The sequence below is a fragment of the Gossypium arboreum genome, chromosome 12 (assembly GCF_025698485.1).
Source record: "Gossypium arboreum isolate Shixiya-1 chromosome 12, ASM2569848v2, whole genome shotgun sequence".
NCBI lineage: Eukaryota > Viridiplantae > Streptophyta > Magnoliopsida > Malvales > Malvaceae > Gossypium > Gossypium arboreum.
In genome coordinates, this window is record NC_069081.1 from 118,757,000 (window position 1) to 118,767,387 (window position 10,388).

General features: G+C 30.1%; 1 protein-coding gene and 1 long non-coding RNA gene across 3 annotated transcripts; one reads left to right on the forward strand and one right to left on the reverse strand.

The window, feature by feature from the left end:
• Window positions 1-69: 69 nt before the first annotated feature.
• On the forward strand, window positions 70-2,437 carry LOC128285661 (uncharacterized). The gene is made up of 5 exons (XR_008276180.1): window positions 70-207; window positions 685-909; window positions 1,105-1,269; window positions 1,634-1,749; window positions 2,042-2,437. It is a non-coding gene; the product is annotated as an uncharacterized LOC128285661 (long non-coding RNA).
• Window positions 2,438-6,720: 4,283 nt separating this feature from the next.
• On the reverse strand, window positions 6,721-10,143 carry LOC108478395 (protein PPLZ12-like). Of its 2 annotated transcripts, none has more exons than XM_017780853.2 (6): window positions 9,898-10,143; window positions 8,546-8,666; window positions 8,323-8,414; window positions 7,728-7,824; window positions 7,062-7,457; window positions 6,721-6,977 (listed from the first exon to the last, which is right to left on the reverse strand). In XM_017780853.2, exons 1-5 carry the CDS (start codon window positions 10,090-10,092, stop codon window positions 7,087-7,089), a joined length of 876 nt encoding a protein of 291 aa, XP_017636342.1. In that variant the 5' UTR covers window positions 10,093-10,143; the 3' UTR covers window positions 6,721-6,977; window positions 7,062-7,086. The 2 variants fall into 2 exon arrangements, with proteins under 2 accessions (XP_017636342.1, XP_017636341.1); XM_017780852.2 differs by having other exon boundaries at window positions 6,721-6,986.
• Window positions 10,144-10,388: the final 245 nt, after the last annotated feature.

Genomic DNA, 10,388 nt, shown 5'->3' on the forward strand with positions numbered 1-10,388 from the left:
TATCTGAAAAAAGTTGAAAAATAAGTGGACTATATGAATATTTTATAATTTTAAAATTCTCATAAAGATATGAAGTCTCTTATTCTAAATGTGGTATGCTCCAAGTTTTTGGGGTCTAAAACCAATATTCTGTCATCCCAAGCCCCAACATGCTCTTTCAATGAAGATGCAAAAAATTTGAGGGATTTTCATGAGTTTTTGAAGATGGTAAGCTTCAGTTTTACTTTTACTGGCCGAATTCAACTGAGCTGTATGTTATATATGGTTTGTTTTACTTTTCCTACATTCATCTTCTGTATGAACTTTCATGATCTAGTAATCCAAACTGGAATCAGTACAAGGATGATCTAGCCATATTCGTGTTGTTATGATACATCAGTAAGTTCCTAGAACGATGCTGATCCGTTTTACTGCCTCATATCTTGAAAACTTAGTATGCCAGTGCCTATTTGGTGTCTTTGTTGTATATCTAATCCAAAAAGGATAAGGAATCTTGTAAAGACCGACTCTTGATTGGAGCATCGGTTTGTAATACTATTGCATTTGTGAAAAATCATTGATTATCGGAACTAATGTCTGCATATTAACTGTTTGTTGAAGAAGAAGAAGTGAAAAACAAGTTTGGACTATGCTTTACAGCCAAAATAGGCCTTGGAATTTATAGTATCATTGTTGGTGCTGCAGATATGCAAAAACCAGTTGAAGCTTGTGGTGAACCAGATTTTTAGTTTCCACTTGAAGAAGGGTCAACCTCGGATGAACTTGGAAACATATCTTTGTTGCTGTAAGGCACTTACTTGCTGATATGACTCAACTGTGTAACCAAGGTTGTCTGGTTTTGTTAATGTGGAGGAGCCCCCACCTTGAGGAGAGTGGATGTCTGTCTTGTCACAGTCAAGGAAAAAAAAAGTAAGAAGTAACGGCTTTTTCCTCCTCTCTCTCTATTCGATTTTTTTATCATTTACTGGCGAGCTTAATCTCCATCATTTTCGGTAGCTTGTCTTTCAAACATTCCAATTATGGTGACATTGCTGCTTTCTAGCTGGGACCCTTTTTATTTCAAACTTTTTGATGTTAAGATTGAATATTGAAATTTTTTCACAGGGTTATCGGTTAGATAGCTGCTACAAAGTTTTTGAGCAAAATGGAAGCAAAGAGAGGACTGTCGGCTTTAGGAGGTACACGATGGCTGATAGAGATATCGCAACGAACTTGACCCGATTTTGCTGGTTCTTAAATTTCTGTGAGCTTTATTGACTGGTATTAGTGGTATGTATCCATGCACGTTGCAATGGATTATGAATATTGTTAGGGACTATGAAAATATCAAAATCTCAAATCTAATACATGTATATAAACTTACATATAAAAATTAAGACTGGCTCATAGGGTATCCTGGTGCCATATTTGACTTAAAACTATATTACTCCGATTTTGAAGTGTTTGTGTGTAAAACACGCGGTTAAACGCATATTGGGGCATGGATATGAGGGTACGAGCCTTGGAATATATGAAAGAACTTTGAAAAAATCAAGTATAACCATGTTAGAAGTCTAGAAAAAGGAGAAACGAAGGAAACGTGTGCATGTTGGACTAAGATTTTATTCATTTTTAACGAAGAGACTTTTTGCAGGAACTTCAAAGTGGAATCACTGGACGTCCATTCCGGCATGATTAGGCATTCAAACGGACTGCTAATGCACGTATATATACATCCGAGGTGATGACAACAGTGCCACTGCAAAAAAGGTAAGTCAATAACGAACCCCAAATGTACATACATGCATACGAGAAAATTAGTCTGTTATGGCTTCAGTTTCTTAAGTAATTACTGTATCACTCTCCATGATACACGATTGATTGACAATACGATAAAAATTTTTGCTAAAAACTCGAAAACCATTTCCTCTTTTGATGGTAAAATTGTATAAAATCGAACTTCATACATAGTTACCAGCATGTTAATAACAAAAATACTGAAGAATTACATATTTTGGATCAACCCTTTTTATGTTTTGGTCATTACTACTTGAATTTTTAGGGAGGGATAAGGGGAGCTGTCGGCAAGGCCAAGTAATGTTGACTGCTCACCAACCATAGAGGCGGCTCTTTTTTCTTTCTTTTTTTTTGTTATACCCCTATGGTATGGCCTTTTTATTGTTCATTCCACTAATTTATTTATTTTTTCTTTAATAAAAAGGGGAAGAAAAGTATAATCATTAAGTATAGGACAAAGAGGAGGACCCTCTTTCTTATACAAAGAATCTTGACACTTTCATGTTACGCCATGATTAACTTTTTTTTCTCTTTTTCAGTATAATCACAGGTGTTTTCATCTGTTTTACTATTTAACAGTAAAAACTGTATGAGTTAAGGATGATATTCAGTTAAAAGACTTCCCAATAATGTTAACTGTAATATCTGAACTTGGTTCAAATACCTAGTAAAGAATTCTATTACCATTTCTTTTCTTGATTACTATATTATTGTTGGTAAAAGTACCATGGAGTTTCTTGTATTAAGGGTCAGATTGTATTTTGTCCCCTCTACTAAAAAAAAGGGGCAAATTAACTCTTGTATATTAGATTAAAGAACAAATTAATTATTCGTATTAAAAATTTCATTTATTTGTACTATTTAAAAAAAAAACCCAATGTTGTACGTGAGGCATGCCATACCTTGTACTAATGTACATGACTAGTTTTTAACAGCATAAATAGATGGAAATTTTAACAAAATGTCCTGTTTGCTTTTTAGTCTAACACACATGGATTAATTTGCTTATTTTTTAAGCAGAAGGAGAAAATGCAATCCGACTCTTAATATAAGGGTTTCCATGGTAATTTTACCAATTTACTTCTCCTTTTTCTTTTTACCCACTTATATGGTTGTCGATTGTTTTTGAAATTGAAGCAGAATCAGATCCATATAATTGTAATGTGAGATGATGTTGAGTTGTATTGCCACTGGTAGTCATAATTTTGTGGACCTTGCCCCCCTTTTTTTTGTTGCTTTAAAGTATAGTCTTCCTCTCTATGCTCTAATTTTCAAATGACTGTTATTATGCAAATCCGGTTTGAGTCCTGGAATAGGAATGGCAGAGGTTAGAGATTTGTAATTTTGAATTATCTAAATTTAAATCTGTTTATTATCTATAAAATTTTCAAGGTTACTATTCATGTTCAAATTTAAATAAAATATTATTTCTATCCGTAAAAAATCAATTTTAAATTTTTAATATTTTTAGGGTATCTAAATTTACAAAAATTAAATATGAAACCATTAGTTTTTTATTATACATAAAATCAAAATTATAAATATTTTGTAATCAATAAATTGATTATATGAATTTGTTCAGATCTACATTTATTATTAAGTAATACTAATATTTATTATCCTGTCATTGTTGTCAAACTGAGGTTTTTTCTTTTATTTTTTTTGATTTTTTAATATTAATTTCACTATAAATTTTTATCATATTTATTTTTTATATAATGTCTAAAATTACTTATAGTTCTTCTCTAATTTTTAAATAGGAGGATAATGTTCATCAATATACTTAAATTCAAGTCTTCTTCTATTAATAATAATATTAATGTCAATTGAATTAAAATTTTTAATTTGATATAGGAAAAGGGAAATAAAAGTTAAAAACTTTAAAACACCCATCGATTTTGGGAGATTTGAAATTAAAGAAAGATAGGTGGGTGTTAGGCCTAGAAGGGGTTTTCATTCCCCCTAGGTTTTAGGAATATAGTATTATTATTATTTGACAAAACATTTTGTAATATCTCGTAAATATATTAAAGTTAGAAGATTTGGTGAAAGGGTCAAAATTAAATTAAAATTTTATGAAAAATAAAATATAAATTTTTGAGTTTAAAATTTTATATTTATAAAAAATTAAATCATGTCAAATATTAATTTAGAGTTAAAATACAAAATTTTCATTTTTGAAACAAGTGTTGAAACTTAGATTTAAACTTAAAATCTTACATAAAATATAGAAAGTCGTTAATAAAAATATGTGTTGCGGATAATTATTTTTATTAAATTGAAAAAAGGAAATTTATTGATTTTATATAATAGAAACCTCAATTAATATTAGTGTAGATCCTACCAATCTCCCAACTATATTTACCTACTAATAGTAATAATGATGATTCGTACTCATTACAAAACAAAATAATTTATATTCTCCTAATTTCATGATTACACTCTTTTTTTTCCCTTTCAAAACGCCTAAACCTTTCTTAATTATTTTATTGAAATTTTCCAAAAGTAGAGACAGTTTTTCACTTTGGTCCACATTTTATGGGCCAAAAAGCCCTTTTTACTTTGACTTTGTGAGGTTAAAAATAACTTTATAAAGCTTTGATTGAACTTCCATATCTTGCTTTTGCCGGACCTAAACCTAATTTCCGCTTAACAGTTAAAAGGGAAATCTCATTTTACCCCCAACCTTTTTTATACCCTACAGGAAAGTAGGTTCAAATGCGGACTACAATTTTAATTTACAATTAAAATAATTTAAAAATAAGAAAATAATATTAAACATGAATAGTTCATTTTATAAATTATAACATCAAATTTAAATATTTAAATTAGCTTAAATTCGATTCAAATGATTTTTAATTGGCCTTATAATATTGGTTGAACCAATTGGATCATCAATCAAATTAATTTTGATAGTCATAACTGATCGAGTATTAATTTGGTTAACATCTTTATTATTGTAACAATTTAAAAGATGCGGGTTTGAAAGTGTAGCACATAATATCATCCACAAATTCGAGTTATGGCCAAAATAAAAATAAATTAGTTTGTTTACTTATTTATTTAAACGCTGTATGATTAAATCAAAACTAAATTTTCATGAACCAAAATCAAAGTTTAAATATATAATTATACTAAATTAAAATTTATGTATCATATTACACATTAAATCAAAGTTTATGTATAATTTTAAGATTTATCTAAAATATATATAAACTATTGTTTTTTCCTTAGATATAAGTCTTAATATTTTCATTACATTTAAATGAAGTATAATTTTTATTTTATACTTAAACATTTTTTTAATTTAGACCTAAAAAGTTTTAATTACATCCCTACAACAAAGCTTACATGAATTTATTTCAGAAACAATTTTACATTTAATCTATTATTATAACAAAATACAATAAAAATAATGTATTAGTTAATAAAATATTGAAATATCATTTTAACATATAATTAACAAATTTAGCAATATTTTATAGGTTACAAGTACAAATTCACGTAATTATAATTAAAATCAAGCATTAAAAAGAACAAAAATTATAATAAAAATATATTAAAATCTAAACTAAAATAAATTTAAACAAAACATAGTGAAATTTAAACCATAAAAAAGAAAAAAAAGATCTACAAATAATTTACGTAAATGATGCACCCCAAATTATGATAACTATTAGCAGTGGGGACATTTTGGTTACCAGCTTCTTGAAAAGCTAAAACAAAATGGAATATTATTATTGTAGAGATTATTATTATTTATTTTAGGGCTTAACCACCTTGGTTTGTCGTCTTCTACCTTTATATCTTTTAGGTTGGTCATTGTTTCTAACTACTAACCAAAATTTGTTGCTTTTTACTTATCATATGGAATAATAAAATTTTCAATTTAATTAAGTTGGTGAAATGGATTTGAATTTCAAAAGTTTGACAACATTTTTCATTTGACTCACAGATAAACAGTTTCATACTTATGAAGACAAAAACAAAACAAATAAAATGTTGGTCCAACATATTATTTGATAATTTTTAAAAAAAAAAATAGAATTGCGGGGATAAACTAAAATAATCTATCGTAATTATTTTAATGTTAGTATAGATAAATTTTTAAAAAGGCGGATAAACTGCGGATAAACTTTTAACTCTTACCTCATTATTTATTCTCTTTTTTTGGAATTTTTTTCCCATGTAAGTATGTCATGCTGCTTAGGATTTCATTAAATTTGCAGATTAAAAAGAATTTACTCGAAACTTTTTGTTCAATCTAATAGGTCTTGCTCATATTGGACCACTATTGGATAGAATCTTTTGTAATTTAGACAGCCCAACTCAACCGGAATTATTATGTAAATAATAAATATTTTTAATTAAATATAATCAAAAATATAAATATTATAAAAAATAATATTTTGATATTAGAAAATTATTTAGTATTATATAAATGGATATTTTAGACTCTACAAGATAGGGTTCTAGAGATCACACATGTTTTATTTAAGATATAAAATAAAAAATAAAAATTTAAGAATTACACAAACATGGGACTGTATTTAAACCTTACTCGAGAAATTAAAATATTTCACTAGTAGTATACCTATTAGGGTTGCAATCGAGCCAAGCCGAACTCGAATAGTAGCAAGCGTGAGCTTGATTTAAAATTCAAGGCTCAATACTTGGCTTGAGTTTGATCAACATCAATTTCTAAACTCAAGCTTAGCTCGAGACTTAATGGAGCTACCCGAGCTCGATTAAACTCATTCTTTATAGTAAGATTAAAAATATAATTTCATAATAAAAATAATATTAAAATGGAAAGCTCAATTAAATTTACGAATAGTTCAAATCGAGTATTACAGTGCTCGAATTCGTCTTGATCAATAATTTGAGATGTATAAATTGGGAGAAAATATTTTTGTTTTAATATTTTGCAAAAGAAAGTGAGAATTTTTCTTTTCCCCTACTATGAACAAAAACGATTTTATTTCATTTCTAGTTACATACATCACATAAAATTAATTCAATCAGTCATAGAATATTACATAAAAATATTTGTGGCCATGCTTTTTTCTTGGTATAATTAAAAGCTATGCGTTTAGCTCTAAAAGCCAATATTAGCCATTGGCCCAAGACACTGAAATGCATGAAACGTACCTGCAACTGCAGCCGACAGCCAATGGTAAGAAAAGTTGGGTCACTACGGCCTGCAAAGACTGAGCCGAAGGTCCATCAAAAGCAATTGCAATGTACACGCAATGTATATAACAAATCTAAACACAAATACCAACCTATTAGATTGTTTTGTCTTGATATTCATTCAACATTTATTTGAGCAGTTGATGCCTCCATCAGCCCATTCCGGATCTGCTCACCAATGTCCCTAACGTGACCAGGTCCATGGGGAATAAACACGGTAGTGTTCTTTGAGGAGTTGCCGAGGTCCTTGATCGTGTCGAAATATTGTGTGATCATAATAAGATCCATCACCTCCTTGGCTGAGGTGCCTTCCACCTTGTGAGAGAAGTCCAAAATGTTTTCCCTCAACCCATCTGTGATTGCCTGACGCTGCCTGGCCACACCGACTCCACCCAGGTACTTGGATTCGGCTTCAGCTTCTGCTCTTTTGACTTGGAGCACTTTCTCAGCTTCACCTTTGTACACACTGGCAAGCTGAAGTCTTTGAGCTGGTAAAAGACAAAATCATTGCAAAGTCTTTGTTTAACTTACAGATGAATGGCTCATGGTCGTTGAATTTACTCGGTACCATGCATGTTCTAGTTTGCATCATTTACATTCATAGCTTAGGCAGACATGATTCTCACAAAAACTGGTGTTTAGGGGGTAATTCCTATGTTTTAACAAGATTTTAATTTTTCAATGCTTGTAGCAAAAACAGAAAGAACCATAATTGATGATGGAGTGCGAACATTATTCATTGTTAAACGATAGATTACCTGCATTTATCTCATTCATTGCCGTGCGCACAGCAGGATCAGGTATAATGTCAACCATCAGTATGTGCTCAATGCTATATCCATAATCTCCTATCACCTAATACATAATTTCAGATTCCGTACATGCGTGAAAAGCCTCATAGAAGATAGATAGCAAGCACAAAGATGGAGAAAAGTTTTAAAAAATAATAATAATAATTCGGATGGAAACATAATTGTTCGTTCTAGTGCAATTAGATAGGAAGTAGTCATAATTTTTATCATGTAGCATCCGAAATCTCATAGTTTACAAAAGAAAAATGCATGTTCCCCTTCTCGGCTTCCTCCTTAGGCGTTCATACTCTGAGAAAATGCAAGCCAAAAGGACCGGTATAATGCAGGGTATGTATGTATTTCATTAACCATCTATTTTTTGACACATACAAATTGAAAGAACAAGTAGGCCACTGACATATTAGAGGATCTTTTCCACCAGCTCAGCTGTTTCTAAACCAAAATGTGTCTATCATACAAATGTCTTATGCACATAATTTGAGGACACTTGAATAATTAACTAAATGAGGGTGAATTTGAGAAAAAGAATGCACCATATTACCTTTCCAAGTTCCTCAAGAACAGCTTTAGCAACCTCACCCTTTTGTTCAAAGAGATCATCCAAATTCATTCTAGGAACTAGAGCTCGAACAACTACCCCAAGGAATGAAACGTTTTAGTCACAGAAATAAATAGAAGGGAGAGAACGGGGAAGGATAAATTACAAATGAATAGCATAATATATTTATAAGCTGATATGAGAAAAGAAGAGCAAAGAAAATTACCATCAAACACATAGGCCCGGATCTGTTCATCGGGATTTTGCAGCTCGTAAAATGCATCATCAGCATGTGCCTTCACCACTCTGTACTGAATCGAGCAAAGCAATTGCACAAACACATTGTCCTGCAAATATGTAACATTTTCATCTTCATACTCATTGATCCTTCTGAAAAGAGTAACAGAACTCAGGGATGGAGGGACGGGTATGTGTCTATGTGTGTGTGTATTAAACATATTTAAATATTTTCTGAAACTAAAATTGTTAATTTCATGACATGTTTTCTTTGTTTAACTTTATTCATAGAATTTATTGTGATTAAATCATATTGCAATTTGTTTATTTACTGTACTAATAAATCAGAATTCACAAATTAAAACTAAAAAGGTTTGATTAGACGAATACAGAATATTTTGTCTCAAGAAGAACAATAGATCTTGCTTTACCTAGAAAACAAAATCAAATTACAAATTGTTAGCTAAACTAACTTTAGTTAAAAAAAAGGAGTTACAGGCTTTTGATCTTTTTCCGATGGTAATTCTAGATATCCTTAAAACTGATAAGTCAAAGAGTGTTTTTTTTTTATCAGAATGTTCCTATATAATTAGCTTAGTTATGTTATTTAAAAAAAAAAACCAAAAAGGTTTACCATAAATGATAAATTATGTAAATTTAACAAAAGCTAAATCAACTTTCTAGCTTTTCCAATAGCACTTTAAGTCTCCAACCAAATATCAAACGATTTCCTTTCCCTTTTTGTAGCTGACTATAACTTTTTTTTTTCTCTTCATATGATTTTTCAGTAAGATTGCATTTCCTTTTTAATTTTCAATGCATATCTTAGCTAGTTACTGCAGGAGCCAACTTCTATAGAAAAATCATATACAAATCCAAAATTTAACCGATGTGACGGCGACACCATTTCAATCTCCATCTCGTGTAGACAAAGACAAAAGAGTCGACAAACTCGAATATAGTATTAGACAAAAGAAGATCAAATCAAATGTCAAGATCTGCCACTGACAAATCCAACGAAAATATTATTTCAATTATAGCAAATCACTCTTAAAAAGCCAGATTCAATACATTTGGAGTTCGAATCAATAAAATAAAAATAAAAATTCCTAAAATTCAAAAATTTCTTTCCACACACACATAAATATCCATTCCTTTTTCTTCTCCTACAAGAAGTAAAACCGTCAAACGAAATCGTGGCATAACCAAACCAAAAAATAAATCTGATCAAAACACAAATTTAAGATCAATTGAATTCAAATTCTTCTAGCTACGAATAATCTTATAGGATAAAAGGAATCATGTATGTAATCGAAATAGCTGGTGAATTAAACAATTTACCTTGGTTTTGGTTTCGATGCGAACATCGAGGGAGGAGATTCTGGTTGAAAGGATGCCGGCGAGATACTGACCGGCGAAAGGATTAAATATGTGGAGGCCAGGCTCCGCCAATTTCTCGAACCGGCCAAACCGCTCCACCACGCCGATATTCCCCTGTTCGACGCAGGTACAAAACATGCAAGACGTATTCCCCATTATTTTCTTTTCTCTCGATCGAAAAATAGATCAAAATAAAATTCAGTTTATTTAGCGGTAATTTAGAAAACGACCTTTTTTTTCTTTAATTGCACTAAACATCCCAAACTATACCCATAATTTTAAATTAGTACCTAAACTTTAAATCATTTTAATTACATCCTAAACTTTCGAAGTTATATTAATTAGGTCCTTTTATTATTAAAATCAATAATTTAACTATTAAATTACACATCAAATCTTATATTAAAATGAAAGTTTTAAATAATTAAAACATTGCGGCATAACTAAGATTT

What these genes read in the sequence shown, in the direction of transcription:
- LOC108478395 (XM_017780853.2), bottom strand. Translation starts at nt 10,092, where the DNA reads ATGGGGAATACGTCTTGCATGTTTTGTACCTGCGTCGAACAGGGGAAT. An exon ending in GCATCGAAACCAAAACCAAG is followed by an intron (nt 8,667 to 9,897) that starts GTAAATTGTTTA and finishes ACATATTTGCAG; the next exon opens with GACAATGTGTTTGTGCAATT. An exon ending in TTCTTGAGGAACTTGGAAAG is followed by an intron (nt 7,825 to 8,322) that starts GTAATATGGTGC and finishes ATTATGTATTAG; the next exon opens with GTGATAGGAGATTATGGATA.